At 35.7% G+C, this 21,521-nt stretch overlaps 1 protein-coding gene across 2 annotated transcripts in view; it reads left to right on the forward strand.

The window, feature by feature from the left end:
* Nucleotides 1-4,902: 4,902 nt before the first annotated feature.
* lhfpl4a (LHFPL tetraspan subfamily member 4a) overlaps nt 4,903-21,521 on the forward strand; it is a 38,180-nt gene continuing 21,561 nt past the window's right edge. Inside the window, exons 1-2 of one of the 2 annotated variants that reach the window (XM_056459025.1) lie at nt 4,903-5,968; nt 21,011-21,247. In XM_056459025.1, coding sequence (XP_056315000.1) covers nt 5,563-5,968; nt 21,011-21,247 — 643 coding nt within the window. In that variant the 5' untranslated portion in view covers nt 4,903-5,562. Of the gene's footprint in view, nt 5,969-21,010; nt 21,259-21,521 lie in introns of those variants that run through there. The other variant, XM_056459024.1, reaches the window with a different exon arrangement.

Genomic DNA, 21,521 nt, shown 5'->3' on the forward strand with positions numbered 1-21,521 from the left:
AATTTGTACCAAATTTTTGTACATTAATGCATCATAATCAGCCCCAAAAATTGATAATCTTTATTTAGTAGTCCTGTTAAAACAGATGTCAAATATTAAGAAAAATTGTTTATCTGATACTTCAATTGTCTAAAAATGACAAATATAGTCTTTCAAACAAATTATAATACTTAACAGAAAAGTCAAGTCAAGTTGACTTGTAATTATTTCGTCAAGTTTTGCTACATGTTTTATTGTTTTTATTGTCATTTTGTTACAAAAATGTCTTGTCTCACAGGAACATGATGCTACATTAATAAATATAAATATGAACACAACACTGTACAACAAAATATGCAGATTTGTTGAAAGAGCAATTAAAAAAACATAACAATTTGCTGGTAATCTAACTATATAAAATAAATAGTTGACTATACACATAACCTAAGAGAGGCTATACAAGTACTTTACATATTGTGCATTATTGTGCAGTATATTGCGCAAAATTTATATTTAGGATTAAAGTATTGCTATGTGATTTGTGGTGTGCTAAGAGGTAAACATTTTTATTAAGTATTTGTAGAGTTTAAGAAATTGTCTGGTAAATATGGAAAAAAACAATTTTTTACAAGTGGTTTGTTTACCCCACTCACCTGTGTGAAGCACACTCAGAATTGCACAATGCTTTTTCACTCCACCAATAGCTGGTGTGTGGTGAGCGCACTGGCACCATTGTCCTGTGGCTGCTGTGGAATCATCCAAGTGGATGCTGCACACTGGGGGTAGTGTGGAGAGACCCCCTCCCCGCCCCTTCATTATTGTGAAGCACTTTGGGTGTATGGCCATACACAATAAATGCGCTATATAAATACACATTACATTCTAGAGACATGGAGTGTTTGCAAGAAAGTGTTTGGTGCATATAGAGAGAACATATGTGTTTTCTACGGGTGGCCACTGTCAAGTCATTTCAGTTTTTAATTATTTAGCTGAACTTTTAAATTAAAATATAGTAATTGTGGAAGAAAAATTATAATTTGTGCAACAAAAACTTGTAATTGCTGCAAATTTCCTACTTGTAACAAAAATTTCCACAAACAGCTAAATTAACACATTAAAATCAAATTATACTAATAACGTAAGTCAAATTATAAAGACTGAAACTGAAATAGTTTTTAACTTATAAAAAAGTAATCTGGTACCTCAATCAATAAGCATCAAACATTTGAGAAGGCAATGAAATATTAAACAATTCAGGTTTAATCAAATTACTCTCATAGTATTTGTTTTTCCTACTTTGGAAGTCAATGATTACAGGTTTTAGTCTTTCTTCAAAATATAATTTTGTGCCTAACAGAAGAAAGAAACTTATTAAGGTTTGGAATTACTTGAGGGTGAGTAAATAATGAGTAAATCTTTTACTGAACCTTTAATGGTGAAATTCATTGACATCCATTGTAGAAACAAATTAAAGTCAACGACTCCTGCTTTCCAATATTCTTCAATATTTATTTGACTGTTGAATATTTATTTAGTTATTTGAAAAGAAAGAAAGTGGAGGATGCAAGTGGATTTCAATTTTGGGTGAGCTGTCACTTTAAAAACTAGACAAAATGAGAAGTTGATGAATCCTTGCTGGGTTTATCAATTGTCATCACAGAAACAGGCTTTCTTCGGGTTTTTACAATAGATCAAGCGGAGAGGCCCAAGTACGTTGAGAAGGTTATATTATTTTTCCATTCCACTCTAATAATATTCATCTTTACATTAGAAACATAAGCTTTACACCTTTCTGGGATATTGTCAGTGCTTAAATAAAATGTGTAATTGATTAATCTTGTCTGAAATATCAGTGGTGACTTTAGTTTGAGTTGCTATCTCTGGAGTATGTTGTGGTATGTTGTCATGATTTTCTGATGTTCTACATTTATTAATTTAGGATATTCTGATGGCAGGGGCAAAGCCATATTCAGATTTACAACATGCTCCCTATGCTTGTTCCACAGATGTTCACCCTTGAGATATCTCCAGAGTCCATGACCGTTCTCTCCCAAGTTCAACAAATCACCTTTTTGTTTAAGAAGTCAAATCTCACCCTGACAGTCATAATTTACACATTTACAACTGTGTTCACAGGTGCTCACTTGGCCTCCTTAATGTCCTCCATATGTGCTGTTGCATTAATATAACAGTAGAGCCTATATACACAACTGCTTTTCCCTGTAGCCCTCTGATCTCAACACAAAAAAAAATAAAAAAAAAAAAAAATAGATAAAATTAGGAGAGTTGAATAATAGTTGAATGTTTGGTGTTTAGATTGTCTCTTATTAGGTCTTGAAATGTACATAAGGTCAGGTTTGTTTTTATTTTTTTATTTTTTTATTTTACATTTGTTATGGGATCTATAAAAACCTCGGTCTGTATTTTGGTCAATCTGGACACATAAAGACCTTAAGTCCAACTAAACTCTTGAACAAGACCCTGCCTGTGAGTTCTGATACTATTCAACCTTTTAACAATCAATGTGTAGAAATCCCTATAACTCTCGTATTTCATTCATGTTATCAATACCATAGCCAACAGACAAAAAGCAACCCAACTACATTTTAACTGAGTACTGTTCCATTAAAATAATGCCTGGCACCAAGTCCCCTTGTGGGATACTTTATCCCCTGTCTCAACTAGAAACAAAAGCTATAAACGCTTCTAAAGAGGAACTGGACAAGGTTCCTCTGCTGGTTTCTTCTTTGTGGCAAAGAAGGATGGTGGCCTGTGTCCTTGCATTGTTAGACACTTCCACTTGTTCCAGCAGCACTAGAACATTGTAGAACTGCCAAATTTCTTCACAAAACTCGACCTCTGCACTCTCAGAAAAAAATAGTACAATGTTGTACCAAAGAAGGTACAAACCCTTGTCACTGGGGCAGTACCTTTTTATGGAAGAGAATTGTACCTTAAGACAAAGAAACTAATTTGTAACATTGTAGTTTGTACCTTTAAGGACATGATTTGTACCATGGGAAACCAAAATGTACCTTTGGTTTTTAAAACCTGCAGATACAACATTGTACCTTCATCAGAGATACAAACGTGATCCATGAAGGTACCACTACAGTGACAATACACTTTGTACCTTAACAGTGTCAAATGTGTTCCTTCAATGTCTATTTAAAAGGCATTTTGCTATATGCAAAATGCGTCAATTTATTTCCAGTAAATATAAAACATTCATTCATTCATTTTCTTTTTGGCTTAGTCCCTTTATTAATCTGGGATCGCCACAGCGGAATGAACCACCAACTTATCCAGCATATGTTTTATGCAGCGGATGCCCTTCCAGCTGCAACCCATTACTGGACAACACTGCAACATCCATACACACACATACACTACGGACAATTTAGCCTACCCAATTCACCTACAGCACATGTCTTTGGACTTGTGCGGGAAATCGACATGCAAACTCCACACAGAAACGCCAACCGCGCATTTTCCATTTACATTAAAGAATAATAATAAAAAAATTATTAACATAAATTAAAAGATATATTTTTTTATTTAAACATTTCACACTTTTCACAAAAATGTTACAGATATACATTCTCCCATGTACAATAAAAACATTTTTACATAATACCTTTGTAATCACTTTAAAGTACATTTAATTTACTTAATTTTTATAATAGAAATAGAATTATGCAAAAGTATTGTAAGAAGATATGCACAATGTTTGTTTAGTTTTACAATAGTAAAATGTCTGCATGAACACATTGCGTAGTGGAAAGCAAACGCCAAAAGGTGCGGATGTCAATAATATCTGTATTTATCAGAAAATGCTTACCAAATGTTTAATAAAAATGCCTTAAATGTTTAGTTTACAATATCTATAGTTTTGTTTTACCAGTTGTTTTGTATTGTAGAACTTAATTAATGTTTATGAGAATCTTTAAACATATGATTTTAAATAATGATTCATGTTGTAACATGGAAATTACTCATACAATCCCTTTGCCCTTCCAGTAAAATGTATTTTCATAGATATTGTAACAAAGAAGGAGTTGTCCAATACTTATGTACCTTTTTAATGAGAACAATTGTGTACCTTCATTTTAATTGTACCATAAAATCTACAGAACAGTATCATAAGTGGACTTTTCTGTACCATATAAGGTAAAACTTTTGCAAAGGTACAAAACTGTTCCTTAAGGAACATTATTTGTACCACCGTGCACCTTTTTTTTCTGAGAGTGTGCAGTGCTTACTACCTGATTAGAATTAAAGAAGGGGATGAATGAAAGACAGCCTTCTGCGCTGGGCATTATGAATATCTTGTAATGCTATTCGAACTGGCCAATGGTCCTTAAGACATTCATCAATGATGTCTTCAGAGACATGCTGAACTATTAGGTTATCGTTTGATCCCTTGATTAACACATCGAATATGTCAGAGCTGTATTAAAATGACTGATAGAACACAAGTTATATTTCAAGTTAAAAAGTGTGAATTTAACCAAACTTCCATTTTCTTTCTGGGTTTCTACAGGTGTAGCCGTGGATCATTTGAAAGTAAAGTCTGCACAACTGGCCAATTCCCTAATTATTTTGATTTAAAGTTTGGAATTCCTCGTAAATATCATTTCCCACTAAGAATGAGCAGATTAGGCTACCACATTTTCTAGTATTGATGAAAAAGATAAACGTGCCATCTCTTACTTTAAACTAAAATAAAATCTGCAAAGCTGTGCTTTTGAACGCGTTTAAAAAACAGTTACAGCTACTAATATGTATTGACGCATGTTGAATGGGCGTGAACTTATTGAAATTTCTGCAATATCCCAAATCGTGTACGCGCATCACCGGCAGCTCTGAACATCACCAGCGCGTGCGCGCAGAGAAGAAATAACCTAACTGGGACGTCGGAGACGCTTGCAATGAAAGACAAAAGCCACAAACCGGAAAAAGAAGTGCCCTCCTGAATGAAATTCAGACGTTTCTGGCGACGGACACATGCAGGTTATTATTACGACTACGTGCGACGCTTCTCGCCGATGTTCCAGATTTCGTTAAATCTGCTCTCGCTCGCCTGCGGAAGATCCATCATTGACATCTTGACAGCTTCACCGCAGATGAGAGGAACACCGGATATACTATTTATGCCCAGACACACCGAGCAGCAATAATGCGTATTCTCGATTTTGCCATAAACACTTATTTTGCCATGTAATCTCAATCTTTTTTTCCTGCACGGAGAACGGAGGAGGAACGGAACAGAGCGTGATTTCTTGTTTCAACGAATGCATTATCATAACGTTTCCATCAATTATTTATTTGTTTTATGTTGATCAATTCTGATGTGACGAAAAGACTGATCGGTTCTGGTAGATAGCATCAAGGACGGACACCTCTCTCACATCTTCATTAGCCCACTTCAAATTAGACAGATCTTTATTCATCTCCATTTGAGGACTCGCGGCAGAGGCGCATTTCTGAGGGTGCCGGTGGGGTAGATAGGGGGAGATAGAGACGCCGGAAATAGCAGAAACAAATCACAGGAGGGTAGACGGTTGGGTGCAACGAGGAAAAATGCTACCTTCACAAGAAGCCTCAAAGATTTACCATGACAACTATATGCGTAACTCTCGAGCCATCGGTGTCTTGTGGGCCATCTTCACCATCTGCTTCGCCACCATCAACGTGGTGGTCTTCATCCAGCCTTATTGGATCGGGGACAGCGTGAGTACACCACATGCCGGTTACTTCGGGCTGTTCCATTACTGTGTGGGCGACGGCAACTCGAACCGGGAGCTGATTTGCCAGGGAACATTTTCGGACTTCAGCTCCATCCCGTCCGGCGCGTTTAAGGCGGCCTCATTCTTCGTGCTGCTGTCCATGGTGCTCATTTTGAGCTGCATCGCCTGTATGGCGCTCTTCTTTTTCTGCAACACCGCCACCGTCTACAAAACCTGCGCTTGGATGCAGCTGCTTTGTGGTGAGTATATATATTAGATCGTTGTGGAATGATTACGCATTTGTTTGCCGTACTCCAGATTGATCTCCTACCCACCAAACCCGTGTTAACGGTGGATGCTAGGACTGATGCTCATGGAGCTCTTTGTGGGTGCGTGGTGCGTGTGTTTTCAAGGGGTTCAGTGAAGCTGTCAGTGATCATGCCTGTTATTGGCCTTGCGACTTAAAGTGTTATTTTAGATATTTTTATATTCTATGTTCGTTTATTTGAATGTACACACTGGCACATGCAGTATCCACAGTATTCTGGGTGCAGATTTTAAAAATGCATTTCTGTTGCCTTGTTTTTTGTTTTGTTTTGTTTTTTACATAAAAAACTGAATGTGAATGGCTAAAATCAACATTTCTGGTCAGTCGAATCTCTTTTTATATTTGCAGAAGGCCATTTAATGCTTTGAATGGGAATTTCCATACACTGTAAGCCCAAATGTTGTCTTTACTTAAACAATTAAGTAAAGTTGACTGAACATAACTTAAAATTTAGCATTTTGTTCCTATCACTTAAAAATATAAATTAATTTAACTTATGTACCATGAAAATGCATAAACTTAAGATTTCAAGTGTAGTGAGCTCAAAATCATCATTAATCCTTTGAAAAAAATAGGTAATTTTCACAAATGTAGTCTTGACTGTAAAATTCTAATTTGTGCAAGCTTTTAAGTGCAAGACCTTTTTTTAAAATCAGAAAACAAATGGCTTCAGTATAATTATTCATCATAATGTGAATAAATGGTTACTTTTTTATTTTTTTTATTTTATTTAATCATTTTTCATAGTATATTATTACACACACTGAAAACCCTAATAAGTTGACTGAACTAAATTATTTGAGATAACTCGTTGCCTCAATTTAGTTGAGTAATGGAGTCTCCCAAAACTTGCATATTAAGTTTATTTTACTTGCCGGTTTGTAGACTATACTTAAATTGTTCAGTTCACCAAACTTAGTACTAAGTTTGGTGAACTGAACAGTTTCAGTCTAATCTACTTAAGTACTAAGTTTGGTGAACTGAACAATTTAAGTATAGTCTACAAAACTAGTAGTAATAAACTACAAGTAAAATAAACTTAAATATGCAAGTTTGGGAGACTCCATTACTCAATTAAATTGAGGCAACGAGTTTACTCAATTAATTTAGTTCAGTCAACTTATTAGGGTTTTCAGTGTAGGACATTTCACTGTTTTTTCGCCTCTCACTTTTTCACTATTACTATTATTACTATTCCCTGGAATTGGGTAATTTGCCTTTCTGAAAAGATAGATGCTTGCCTGTGCAAAAAAAAAAAAAAAGGTGGGTGGTTGCCTGGTTTTGCTGTGTGGTTGCTAAGGTGTAATGATGAAAAGACCCGTTTCATGTGATGTTTAGAGAAAGAAACCCTTAGCAGTAGCAAAAGTTGACTTCAGTTATGTCATATTCTGCGTGGTCTCAAAATCTTCGATGGGTTTTTCCACAATTTATGATGGAATAGCAGTCAAAACAGGACAAATGAGAAAATAGTGGCAAAAAATCTGCACCAATGGCAAATTCTGGACCTTTGTCAGTGTGTTAAAAACACACCACAACTAAATCATTTCCCTAATTCCCACATTTAGGTCATAACCTTTTGTGGGGTTTTTGTACAATGTGTTTTTTGTTTGTCTTCATTTATTTAGTAAGCCTAAATATAGAAACCAGGCCTGCAAGGAGCTGTAGTTTCTTGAACCTACAGTGCTGTAAAAACAACTTAGGTTTGAACAAATCTTTAGCATTGCGAATTGTGATAGGGTGAGTTTGTTGTTTAAACAGGCACAGTTTTTTGGTTCATAATTACCTAGAAAGGAACTCTCTAGAACCACGTCTAATGATTTGTCAAGAGCATTATGCATGAGGGCTAAATGAGATTTAAAAAAAAAAACATTGCTCAGAAAAAGATTCTGTTACATTGGTGAAGTAGCCATTTCCCAGTCCTCAAGAATTGTGAAATAATACCACTTTTGTTTAACATTGGCCCTGTTGCTGTATGCTTGATTTTGGTGCATTTTGCTACTTAAGTATAAACCTAGCCACTATTGAATGATCTTTCTGTTAATCCTACTTTGTGTTCCCCAAGTTTTCCAAATTCTTAAAGTCCACATAAACCACAATTTTTTTGTATTGTGACGCAGTTCCTATAGAAACGGAATAGTAAATGAGAAAACAGTGGCCATGGCTTGTTTTTTTTCTGCTGCCAGCTGAATGGAGGTAGTAAAGTAGGCATTTCCAACACAATCTTATGGCAATTTGTAACTTTTTGATTTAGAGGCTTATTTATATGAATTCGTACAATCTAATTTGTACAATTTAGAACGATTTGCTCATCCCCCAATGACGGTTGGGTTTAGGGGTGGGGTTGGGTACCACGCCTTCTTTTTAAAATCGTACAATTTCATACAACTGAACTGAACTTACGTTTTCTCGTGAGATCAGGCTGGCATTTCATTTAGTAAGATCGGGAAATGGGTTTTAAAAAGTTATTACAACCTAACAAACACCCTCCTCCTCACCATTTCTGTTTGTTGTCAAAACTGACAGTTGGAGGGGTGTGGTTATGTCAACACAGACTCATCCTGAAAACGTAGCCATACATACCTTCCAGGAGATTTCAAATTATGTAGCCAGAAGTACGTATGGCTGCATTTCTTCTTTAAAATGAACACTACCAGGGTGGTATGATGCCATTCCTTTTAACGCCTACCAGCTGACCGCTTATCTCCGTATGGACGGCTTTCCCACAGTTACCAGATTGTCCAGTTAGCTCGTCATGCATGTCAGCGGACTTGAGATGCAGAGAGGAGCTGACTATGGGGTTACGAGTCTGGCGAATAACGTAGGTAGAACAAAAATAGAAGCCAAGACATAAATAATGTAAATAACAGGGTGAGACTGTGGTAATATCTGAACGCGAGGTAAAAATCAGGCAAGGGCTTTTCTTTTTCTGGATTGCTTTTTAAAACTGTCAGTTGGGTTTAGGGAAGTGGGGTGAGTGGGGCGGGTCAATCAGTACTTTTAAAAACACTATTGTTGGGTTTAGGGAAAGAGGAGGGTGGGGAGATCGGTCGATCACTCAGTCAGTCAGTCAGTCAACAGCGGGCCTCTGGTGTATTTACGCAAGAACACAGGCACGAATGGCACTCGCGAGAAAAGATTTGAGATCTCAAAAAGCACACACAGTGGCCTCTGGTGGATTCGCGAAAACAAAAACTGCAAAAAAAACGTACCTCCTAGGATGTATTTGGTGCTCTCCAGAAATGTATATAGCGGTACATATTCAGAATGAGCCTGGGTTAGGTTAAGTATGTTAACCACGCCCAATACATCAAAAATCAAGTGATCTGAGAATTTAACTGAAAAAAACAGGAAGTCATTTTCACATTTTAATTTTAGATCACAATAGCAATTTTTTTTCCTTAATGAACGCAGAAATACATTGTTCACCACAAAACTGGCAATGTGAGCTGACAAAATTATATGGTTAGTTTGATTTAATTTGTACTTTAAACCATCTGTTATGAATTGAAGCAAGAGCAGAGTTATTTCAGTTTCATACAGAGACATACTAAAAAGTCATATTTAAAGCTAAATTCGGTAACTGGACATTCGGTAACTGATCTGTTTTGTACATTCAAAGGTTTTGGCTGAAAATCTGATCACATTTAAATTCAGAAAATCAAAAACACTGTAAATGCAGCTAATATCATATACACTAAATATCTTAATGCATACTATTTATACATATTATTAAAAATACACTGAGCCTGAGGAACCCTTATTTGAATAGCATCAAACTACTATTTACACTTAGTTTATAGATCATTTTTTTTATGTTTTGCATAGTTTAAATAGCATCTCTGCCTAAAATTATAACATAGTCATAACAAACACAAGAGGCTTAACTCTTGGACCCCAAATAAAAGTTTTAGCCAATCACTGATACTTGAGTACTTGTGTATGGAACATTATTAAAGCATTAAATTGATCCAGTTGGATATTGTATATAGCTATAGTTATTTTGATGTCAAGATTTGTAATTTTGATCAGATTTGCAATTTAAAGGGATTTCTTATGATACAACAATTAATTCAGGAACTAAAAACATTTAATTGACAACCGAACAGGCAGCTTGAAGGTGCCATATACTGTCTTGATTTAATAAAATTGTTGTCTGATATCTACATCTTAGGTATGCGGGTTAGGTAAGTTCACAATTCTCCAGAAATGGTTTTATATGCTCATTTATTACCCATAAAATAACGCTACAATCAGATGGTCTTATTGACCATATTTATAAATATTTCATAAATATTAATGAGCTCCGCTCTGATGCAGCACTCTGTGCTCTCTTTCTCTCCCTCTCACTCACACGCATGCATGCACACTCTAACACAACATGATATACTGAAAAAATAAATGTGCAAAATAATCATACTTGATTTAAAAAATATAAATTTTTAACAAACAGAGTAGATGCCCTGTTCATTTGTTGAACTTAAGTGGTGGAGAAGTTTATTTTAGCATGGAGTGAGTGAGCTATCTAACGTAAACCACCAGACAGAGTAACCTAAAATAAAATATAGGCTAAATTATAATTAAACTCAGTAAAAGAGAGTCACAGAGATGTAATGTGTTGTATTTTGAAGCTATAATGTAAATGTAAACACAGCCAGGAATTGGTATTAACCTCTGCATAAATAGATAATTAAGTGTTTTATACATTTAATAAAGTGTTTTGCTATTCTTTTACTCCAGAAAGAAAAATACTGAACGAGCTGAGTTAAACACTCAGTGCTTAAACGTGCATTAAACACAACCCTCAGCAGTCTACATGTGATTGTTTTCACAATAAACACAATCAATTAACAAAGACACAATTAAACATACCTTATGCTCTTTTGGGGTGGCTGTGAATACATTTTGTAATCTGTATATCCTGCATTTTGCTCTCTGACGAGCTCTAAAGCCTGTGGGAAAGACTGTGGGAGCCATTGCTTGGTAACACACAGAAAACAAACTGGTGCATCTGGCTTTGACTTTGTGTGTAACGTTTTCAAAATAAAAGTCCCACATACATGCTTAGTTTAATATAAACATTTTGATAAACATAAAAAAGGGAGAAAAATTATCATTGTTATAATCTAAAATCTAGGGCTGGGTATCGAGTTCGATACTTTTTAAGCACCGACCGAATCGTCTCGATACTACCGAGTATCGAAAAAATCATTTTCGTTCGGTACCAAATTTCGATAAAATCAACATCAGTGAGCACCACTTGGAGAAAACCTGCACCCTTAACGTGCCCTGATCAAATGCTGGTAATTTTCTGCGGCGAGGCTGTCTTGAAAATCAGTAGTTTACGGCGGTTACGCCCACTCGCGCAGAGCTTGTCAAATTGTCAAACAGACATACAAAATCAAAAACTTTTAGCACTTCTTGCTTGTGTACCGTTAAAGTTAAGTTTAAGGCCCCGTTTACACTGCAGATAAATGTGACCCAATTCCGATTTTTTGTTCATATGTGACACAGATCGGATCTGTATGATGACCGTGTAAACAGAAAAAAAACGCATGCATTCGGATATTCAGAGATTGGTTTCAGGTCTCCTTCATATGTGGAAATAAATCAGATATAAATCGGATGTGTGACTATGCGACTGTCATGTAAACAGGCAGATCGGATTTATTGAGGCGTTCTGTTGTGATCATCATTAAACTTGTGACAGGTGGTGCTTCTCCGCGGTTTAATGATGTAGAAGGAAGAACGTGTGTGGAGATTCCGACGCGGTAAACAACAACAACAGAGGAAACATGGAGGAAAGTGGTCAGTCGCCACAATTTGCTCCCACCAGACCTGAGATCTCTCTCGTAACCACACATTCCTTTGAATGGTGGAAGACAGCATATAAACCATAAGCACAAGCTGCAATGACGGCCCTTTCCCACCTCCTCCACCTCAAAATCATTTTAAAGTTGGGCGAACTTCGTGTTGTAACTTTTGCTTTTTGTCGCTAATAATACACTCACTGCGGGCTACACATAGAACAACTTTATTCTCTCCAACAACACCAGTGCGCACACAGGTAAAGGCTACATCAACTACACACACACGCACATTAGGGTCATACCATTACGTATACTGCGTGGGGTTAAATCTGGACTGAACCATTCACTGCTTATACTACGCTTCGCATATTTCGCAGAGCTATAAACAAGACAGTTTCTTCCATCGTGGCTAGTGTGGCACATATGCTAAAACCCGCGTTTATGCATGCATCGTAAATTGTACGGCAAATGTAAAGTCATGAATTGGATATGGGTCACAATTAAAAGAACGTGTAAACGGACAGACAAAAAAAATCTGATATAGGCAGTATCATATGTATACGGAATTGGGCATCAAGACTTGACAGTGTAAACGGGGCTTAAGTTTGTGCAGGGTAAAATTATTAATCCTTTTTTGACCTAACGTAAGCTGTGTAACGTTATGTACTGTTTCAATGGCTTTAAATACCTGGCTAAGTTGATACTAAAATGTTTAAAGGTTAACAGTAAATGATGAAGTTTACCTCACATTAAACTTATCTTGTATAAATGTCCTTATCCTTGGCTGCATTAACAGTTTAGCTTTCATGTTTTCTTCACATTAATGTTATAGTCTCTGCTCCTTCTGACCCTGGAATTAGGAGACCATCAAGTGATAATCCATTTACACTGGCAGAAAAAGTAAAAATGAACAAAGAAAGGAAAGATGAATGCCACAGGGCCGTTACAAATGTTAAAGGTTTATTGTTAAAGGTTTGCTGCCTTTTTCTACTGTGGAGAAAGATTAGATTTACTGGATATGTATTTTTCAATGCCTTGAAAGGAACCAAAAACATAGTCAAAATAAGTCCATGTGATTTAAGTGGTTTAATCATATTTAAATGAAGCTGCAAGAATACTTCTGTGCGCAAAGTAAACAAAAATAACTTTATTCAATGATTTATCCATGGGAGGATCAGAAAGCTCTTAGATTAAATCCGAAATATCTTCATTTGTAGATAATTAATGACAGAATTTAAATTTTTGGGGTGAACTAAACCTTCAAGCAGCAGTAAGCCTCACAAATACTTAAAATTGATTGACTTAAAACTGCTTGAACTTTATTAAAACTGTTTGCACTAATATATTGTGTTAACTACACTTAGTTAATTTTGTGCTTTTGTTCCTTTGTTATTGGTCTTAGAGATAAGCCTGCTGTGAAAAGTGTCACGAACATCCTGAAAATAAAAGTATTGAAAAAAGTATCGTTCGGAACCGGTATCGAATTCAGGGTATCGTTATCGGTATCGGTATAGAAAATTTTGGAACGATACCCAGCCCTACTCAAATCACAGCCTGGGGTGTGCATTTTTAGAAGCCTGTCTTCAACAAATCAGTCTGTGTTTTGGCTGCTGTTCTCTTTATGACGCAGCTGCTCGTCAGTTTTGGATGATGTAAAACATGAGTACATAATGTACATGCAAATCATGAGGGCATGCACTTGAATAGCCCCTCGAGCAATGCAACAGATTTACATGAGAACGAGGAAACAATGGTGTGTAAGGCTATTTCTATGTACTGAACACTTATTATTATTGATTATTCCAAGGTATACCCAATTTTTTATAGGGCACCTATAACTATTAAACTTGCCACTGTTTAAATATCTGTAAGTTATGCTCTGTATTTATAAATTCTCCAGTAGAATTGAAGGTGTCATGAACTGGAGCAAGAGCACTGTTAGGTCATACAGCATCCAGAGACTGTTGTTTGTTGGTTGTTGTTGCTGTTTTTCAGTGTGGTTTCTGATGTGATTTATATATTTCACATTTTTTGCTACATTTTACCATTGTGGTGAAAAAGAGATTTGATTGTTAAAATCACTTTTTAAATACAAAATCATTTCTGTAGCTACCCGCCGGTTATTAAAACAGTCCACGCTTCCAAATACTCATGTTCATGCGTTTCATTTAATAAACACTATGAAAAATAAAAAAGTAAAGAAACAAACAAACCGAATGCTTTACACAAACACAAATCAAAAGGACATCGAAATAAACAAATAATATACAACAATGTGTAGTGTACCATGTTGGCCTGATAACCAGCTGTAGAATAAGCAGGAGCATTTAACAGGTGCCTACGTTAAGATCTCACTTTGCTGTCCATACAACTCTCACAGGTTAAATTTTATCATGAAAGATCATGTGACCTCTGACTCAAGCCAACTGGAAACAAGGAAATTTACAACAGAAACCAATACACATTCAAATAATGAAATACAAAACAATAAACAAAATACAAGGGGCACTGTTGATTTACAGAGAGATTAAAAAATTCAGAGTTTTCGGTTTCAGAACAGCTGATCTGAGTTAGGTCAATCAACTTTGAGTAGAGCAACTCAGAGTTAAGCACGCACACCGCGACTATAAAAAGGCATTATCAATGGAGTGCAGATATTACGGGTGCATGACTATGAGATCACCATTTCTTTCACCAGCTGAACTTGATGTGCTCATGTAAAGTTATAGCAAATATGACCATATATTTTAAAAAGCAACACCACAGAAAACAGCTGCTCAAGTTAATGCAAATTTTACATTTAAAGTAATTAAATATTTAAGTATAATAAAATAATTAATGTAATGTGTGACGTTTATAACATTTTTAGATGCGTTCCTAATTTTATACATGTTGATCTGTTTTAATAGATTTAAAAGTGCACTTGTGTGTCTGCCCTTTTTTATTGATCAAGTGATGTAATGTAAGCAGAACTAAACAATAGTTTTTTACAAAGAATAATAATCCCAATATAATCTAGTAAACAGTACATGTCCCTGTCAAAGGACAGTGAATTTAAGCTAATTATTTATTGAAAAAGGACAAGCCATTCTCGACATGACTTTGTTTTTGTGTGGACTGAAATGTAAGCAATAGCTATGTTTCCCATCCAAAAATATTAAATTAAATTCATGTGCAACCATCCAAACGAGTCAAGAGAACAAAATCAACACTTCCTGATTAAACGGACGCCAAATATCAACAGTAAAAACAGAATTTACTGCGGTAGAAGAGGCTACGTTAATCTTTTCTTTATTTAATAAATGTTGACACAATGAACGCATGGGGGCGTTTAAAGACATGAGACGGGAGAACAGACGGTCTTGACAAGCTCCAGGTGCTCTGGAGGTCATTAATAATATAATAACATTACACTGAAACTGTTAAGGCGTTTTAGAATGAATGACCAAAACAACATTTTAGATGTGCCTGCTGGTTTGTCAATTCACACTTTACACATATTTTCATCATCATATGATCTCTTATAACAAACCTTTTTTAATGCACAAACTGGAATTTGTTCAGTAAATTGTTTATGTGCACCTCTTATATTGAATAAAAGTTTATCCTACTCAGTTAGGCAAGTGTTTTTTGTGCGTATTTTCAAAAGTTATGTGCATCCTGGGATTTTCATCAATCGTTTTTATGCGTATCCCCAAAATGAGCATTAAAATAGGTTGGTGGAAATGTAAGGCTATAAGGCGAGAAATACCGCTTCGTCTTTAAAAAAAGGGAGGAGACCAACAGAAACTCCAAGTTAAAAGAATAAAACCTGCTCCTGACCAGGTTAGGTTCACAGAGTAAGCTACCATAGCAACTGACTCTGAGTTAAATTTACCACTCTTTCAGAAACAGGCTTGACTTACCCTGCTTTCTCGAGTTTAACAAACCTGCCCTTTTGAAACAGAAAACGCAGAGTTTCTCTCATTTCAGGGTTAAAATACTCTGAGTTTTCACTTAACCTCCTTTCTATTTGAAGGTATTAATATCTTTAAAAACAAACAGCTTTAAACTTATTATAATATCTGCATATATCTGTTGTTGTACTTCCAATGCATTATGTGTTTTAACAAAATACATATACAGTACGATAGAATATGCTGTTTAATATTTATTTAAGTATGAGTAACCATCATGTGTAATTCTTTCAAGTACATGTAGGTTTCTTGCAGGCCGGTAATGAGAGTTTCCACGGGTGCGTTTTCCAAACAACGATGTAACTTGCAGCTGAACTATCATAGTACAATGCATCACTTGGGAAAAGAACTATGTAGTGATGAGTGTTTTCCAAAACCCGTAGTTTCTCTGTCACAGATCCGTTGTTTGAACAACATTTGTTGTAAAACGCCCATAATGATGCTCTAAACGGGGTGGTAACAACTTCTTTAGAGAAGAACCCCATAATTTCTTTGTGCAAATTATATTGATTTACACGCACACGCATTAAAAAAAAAAAATCCAATATTAGTTTTGATAAAAACATGCACTCGTTTCCATATTAATTGAAATTTATGTAAATAGAACATATAGGGCTATGTTTCCTTTACAAATATTATTGAGAACATTACATATTCTATTCTAAAACATAAAATCACTTACAAAAGCTAACATGTATTCTAATACAGTATCATATATAAATTATATAAATAACAAAAAATGAAGCTATTTATTAAGAAATGAAAAATTACATGCATTATTTAATGGAAAAATGACGAAAATCCTACTTTAATAATAATATTAATAATATTAATAATGATGATGATGATGATAATTAATGTTATTATTATTTATTAAGTAGGATATTGTTTTTTTTGTTTTTTTTGAAAAAGTCATGTCATATACAGTACACATACTTAATAATAACCTACTATAAATTAAAAGCATTAACGTATGCTGTTTTTGTTTTTCACAAGCTTTGAAGACGTAACGTAAATTCCACTTTTAAATGTTAGGTCATCTATAGCTTTCGTCATGAGCCAACCGGCTGTGTTCAAAATGACAATCAATGCTTTCAAAGTGCACTGCGAAGGGAGTGCAATTGTAAACATAAAGATTGCTAAAACTGAACTTTAAAAATACTTTGAAAGCAAATTTCACTTAATAGTGATGACGTTAATGCTTTTTAAAAAATAATTTGAAGTTTAAATTTTAGAACGTTCTAATGAATAGGGCATAGGGGGGATACCTGGGAATAGGACACAGCCAGGACCTATGTTTCTAACTACAGCAAGTTCAACAAGGAGATTTGAAAGGCCTATTTAGCCATACATTGCCATTTTGACGTATCTTCTTGGAACTGGTGTAAAGTGCTGGCAGACTTTTTCTTCTTTTTTTTAAAGCCAGTCCTTATTGTGGGCTACAGCAGTGGTTCCCAAAGTGGGGGTTGGGACCCCTAAGGGGTCGCTTGGTGATTTCCAAAAATCAAATTCATTTTATGAAAACTACTAGAATGAGCATATTTGTCCATATGCTACAGAACAATAAAAGTAGTATTTAATAGTTATAAAATAATGCAAATTTTTCCCCATTGGATTGTGACCCCTGGAGTCTCATTTTGTTAGATTAACAAAATCAATAGGGTCAGATGCAGATATTTGACACCAGGATAAACTTTTTGATACCTTTATGGCACTCGCATACAATAAAATCAAATACAGGCACAACTGAACAGGGAGGAGGATCTGCGAGTGCTGTTCTCCAGAATTAAACAAAGAATAGAATTTGTTTGTATATTTATAACCACCTCAGAGGATATTGGGGGTTGCAAGTCACTGCTGCTGTTATTTTGGGGGTCGCAGGCTAAATAGTTTGGGAACCCCTGGGCTACAGTGGCCAATGATTGGCTCACAAACACAAATTAATTGAGGGGCAAATTTTTAATTACTCAAAATTAAAAAAAAAAAAAAATTAAATATAGGCTACTCAAGTAATGTAATTAAATGATAAAGTATGAATTACTTTATGCTTTGAAAAAAAAAATGCAAATTTGTTGTTGCATTTTTAGTCATGTTTTGTAGCATATTTAGTAATATTGTTGCACCTTTTGTAAATTTTTAAGTTATTTTACAGTGTTTGTAAGCTGTTTACTACGCAGTTTTAAAGACCAGTTTATACTCACAAAATAAATGAATCATGTTTGTGTTGAACACTTGAGGCCAATAGCAAATTTTAGCTGCACAGAAACTCCTGCAACGAAAATGAACACTCGCTTTTGATACTCGAAATGCATCTCTCCTTAAATTACAGTAGTCGATATTTCAAATTCAGATTGTTTTGGCATATTGTTGGCTCCATATTGTTGCATGTAATCTCCAACATCAAAAAAGCAGTGCATGCAGCCTTGTCTTTAAAAGCTCCCTGGCTTCACCGAGGACCATGCTTTCTACTCTTCTGGCTCCACCAGTGTGCTTATTGGATGACTTAGGGTCAGCGTTTCCTTACCCTGTTCCTGACAGTACAACCAACAGTGCAGATTTTGTATGTTTCCATAATGTGAATGCACAGATTAAAGCCTTGTAGTCTCTAATAATGAGATGCCAAGTGAAATCACGTGTGTTGGACTAAGAGTGTTTGATAATGTGTAGCAAATGGTGAACCTCAAGGAACAGGGGTTGGGATCTGAAGTCATCCTCAGGATTGACCTTGTCATTTTCAGATCTATGGCTTCTGGTTCCCACCCTGGCCCTCCTGTCCCTTATATTCACCTTGAAACTATGGTCCTCCAATTCTTCCATGGTCCTCCTTTATTTCATTTCTTTGCTTAGCCTGGACTCATTCTTGTTTCTAAATTTTATTAGCTCCACCTAAATTTCCAGTCCCTCAAGCTCCCATAATGAGCTTTTCTGCCATGAAACAGGGATCCATCTCCCTTCCATCACTCCTACAAATAGTCTCTCTGCCCACCTGCACTACTTATTTCTCTGTTGTTTTGGCTAGGATAAGTTTGCATAGACAGGCAACATCTGCTTGCTGGGCTCTGTATATTTTATGAATTGTGCATCAGAATCCCTTCCTTCAGAAAAAAATGTTGCAGGTTACAGCTGGATCTGAATATAGAAATGAGATTGACAAGTAAGATCGACCATTCATTGATGTGTGGACCAACCCCAGAAGATATTTAACTTGGACAAATTTTTTTTACAAAATTGGATGTTGAAAATATTTCTAAAAGTTAATAAGTCAAAGTGTGTTTGTCTACACAGCAAGTGTAATGGTCGGTATAAAAGTTTGGCACAAATATCAAAAATAGTGTCAGGGTTAAAAAACTAAACCCATCATGCGCTACATTATTTTCAGTGAAGTCTGACATGCTCTATGATAAGATTTAAAAACTAGTGGCCACTTCACACAATGTAAACATGTTCATATTATTAATGAAAAGGGGATTGCGAATGTGCCTGTGAAGTTTTGTGAGTTCAGGATTAGAATATTACAGGAATATTGCAGACATGAAATCTGACACTCTTTTCCTCTTGTAGAGTAGCTATGGATTGATGGCACCACTCTGTCTGGTGTTCAAGTGCACATACACGCCATCAGATATTTATAACTTGTTTGCACTGCTCTCATACAAATATATGAAAGTCAATATAATGTATATTAAACATACAATTACAATAAAACAAATAAACTGGACTGATCAGTTGCTTGAATTCATCCATTTATTTTCTTTTTGGCTTAGTTGCTTTATTAATCAGGGGTCGCCACAGCTAAATGAACCGACAACTTATCCAGCATATGTTTTATGCAGCGGATGCCCTTCCAGCTGCAACCCATCATGGGAAACACCCATACACTCTCATTCACACACATACACTACGGTCAATTTAGCTTGTTCAATTCACCTGTACCTCATGTCTTTGGACTGTGGGGGAAATCAGAGCACCCAGAGGAAACCATGCGAACACGGCTGACCCAGCCAAGGCTTGAACCACAACCATTTGCCACCCCTAGTTGCTTGAATGGTTATTTTTTTACAAATAAATTTGAAATTACATTTGGCATTATGATTGGCAGGTTTGGCTTTGACATGAATCAGTTTTAACCATCACAAGCCATGATGGCATTCTCAAATGCAATGTTTGGTTTTCGCTAGACTACCTATTGTAACTGTGATACAAATGATGTTCAGAAGTTCTGTTCCTTGTTCACCTCCCTGGCCACTGTAATATATACACTGGTTTCACAGTTCGCTAATGCAAATATTTCATCAGTTTTTCTAAAGATCAGCATTAAATTGTTTCTTGTTTATAAACAAATCTGTTATAACAAAGGTTTTCATTCACTCTTTCCTAAATGTTGGGATCAGAAGGAAGACAATATAAAGATGCTAAAGCTAAAAGAGTGTAAAACCTCTGTGAACAACAGGCTAATCAGAACACGATACAGACTGTTGTGTTGCGCATGAGCACACCCTCAAGATTTGCAAATACTTTAGGGTCACTTTCTATGTCATCCGGACCTGAAGAGCAGCTGAAGCCAAATTCATCAGAAACCAAAAACACAGACTGATGTCTTGCACAAGTGATCATTAATATGTGCACCTCAGTCCGCTTTAAACTTACTATGCACATGGGAACTTTATTTTGAAATGGTGTTGCGTAAGTTTCCACCAGGTGCTCAGGTTTCCCACAAAGACATGCGGTATAGGTGAATTAGTTCAACTAAATTGGAATGTAGTGAATGAATGTGTGTGGGAATGAGAGAGTGTATGGCTGTTTTCCAGCACTGGATTGGTGGCTTAAAGGGCATTCATCGCATACAACATGTGCCAGAGTAATGGGTGGTTTATTTTGCTGTGGCGGTCCTTGACAAATTAGTGAGTGAATAAATTAGCAGGTGCTTGTTTGTTATTTAATTGTGTTTGTTTGTTATTTGTTATTTAAAATGAATTTAGCTTGCTTTAACAATATTAATTTTTACAAGTCATTTGTAAGAAATATCAGTTTTCCAAAAATGTTTATGCACAGAACTGTACAAAAAATTACATTTGTTATTTAGTTGATTTTTTTCAAATTTTCACTTCTGCAATTCTCTTTTTATAAAGTATTTTGTTATCTTACTTTATTACTTATTTTTAGTGCTACTATCCTTGGTCTCAGTTTTCCTACCTTTCTCTCTTTTGTCAGCTGTGTGCCTGGTGCTGGGCTGTTTGATTTTCCCAGATGGCTGGGATGCAGAGGTCATCCGGGATATGTGCGGAGAGGAGACAGGAAAGTACACGCTGGGAAACTGTTCTGTTCGCTGGGCTTATATACTGGCCATCATCGGCATCCTAGACGCTCTCATCCTGTCCTTTCTTGCTTTTGTCCTCGGAAATCGCCAGAACGACTTTATGCACGATGAAATTAAGGCTGAAAATAAAGGTAAGGTTTAAAAATGAAGCTAACATCATTCATGATTAATCAGCAATGGGTAGTATTTAAAGGTGCTGTATGCAAGTTTTTGACTCTTATAAAGCATGAAAATAATATAATATGTTGGCAGATATTTACGAAGCATGGCAAGTGAACATTCTTATTTATCTGAAAAACAATGCTGAAGTCAGATATTCTGCTTTGAAAATGTCAGTTACGTGCAGGAACGCTTTGTTTTGGTTCTTTTAATTTGCCCAATGTGTTTAGCCAATTATATTTCTGC

This window comes from Danio aesculapii, chromosome 6, assembly GCF_903798145.1.
Source record: "Danio aesculapii chromosome 6, fDanAes4.1, whole genome shotgun sequence".
NCBI lineage: Eukaryota > Metazoa > Chordata > Actinopteri > Cypriniformes > Danionidae > Danio > Danio aesculapii.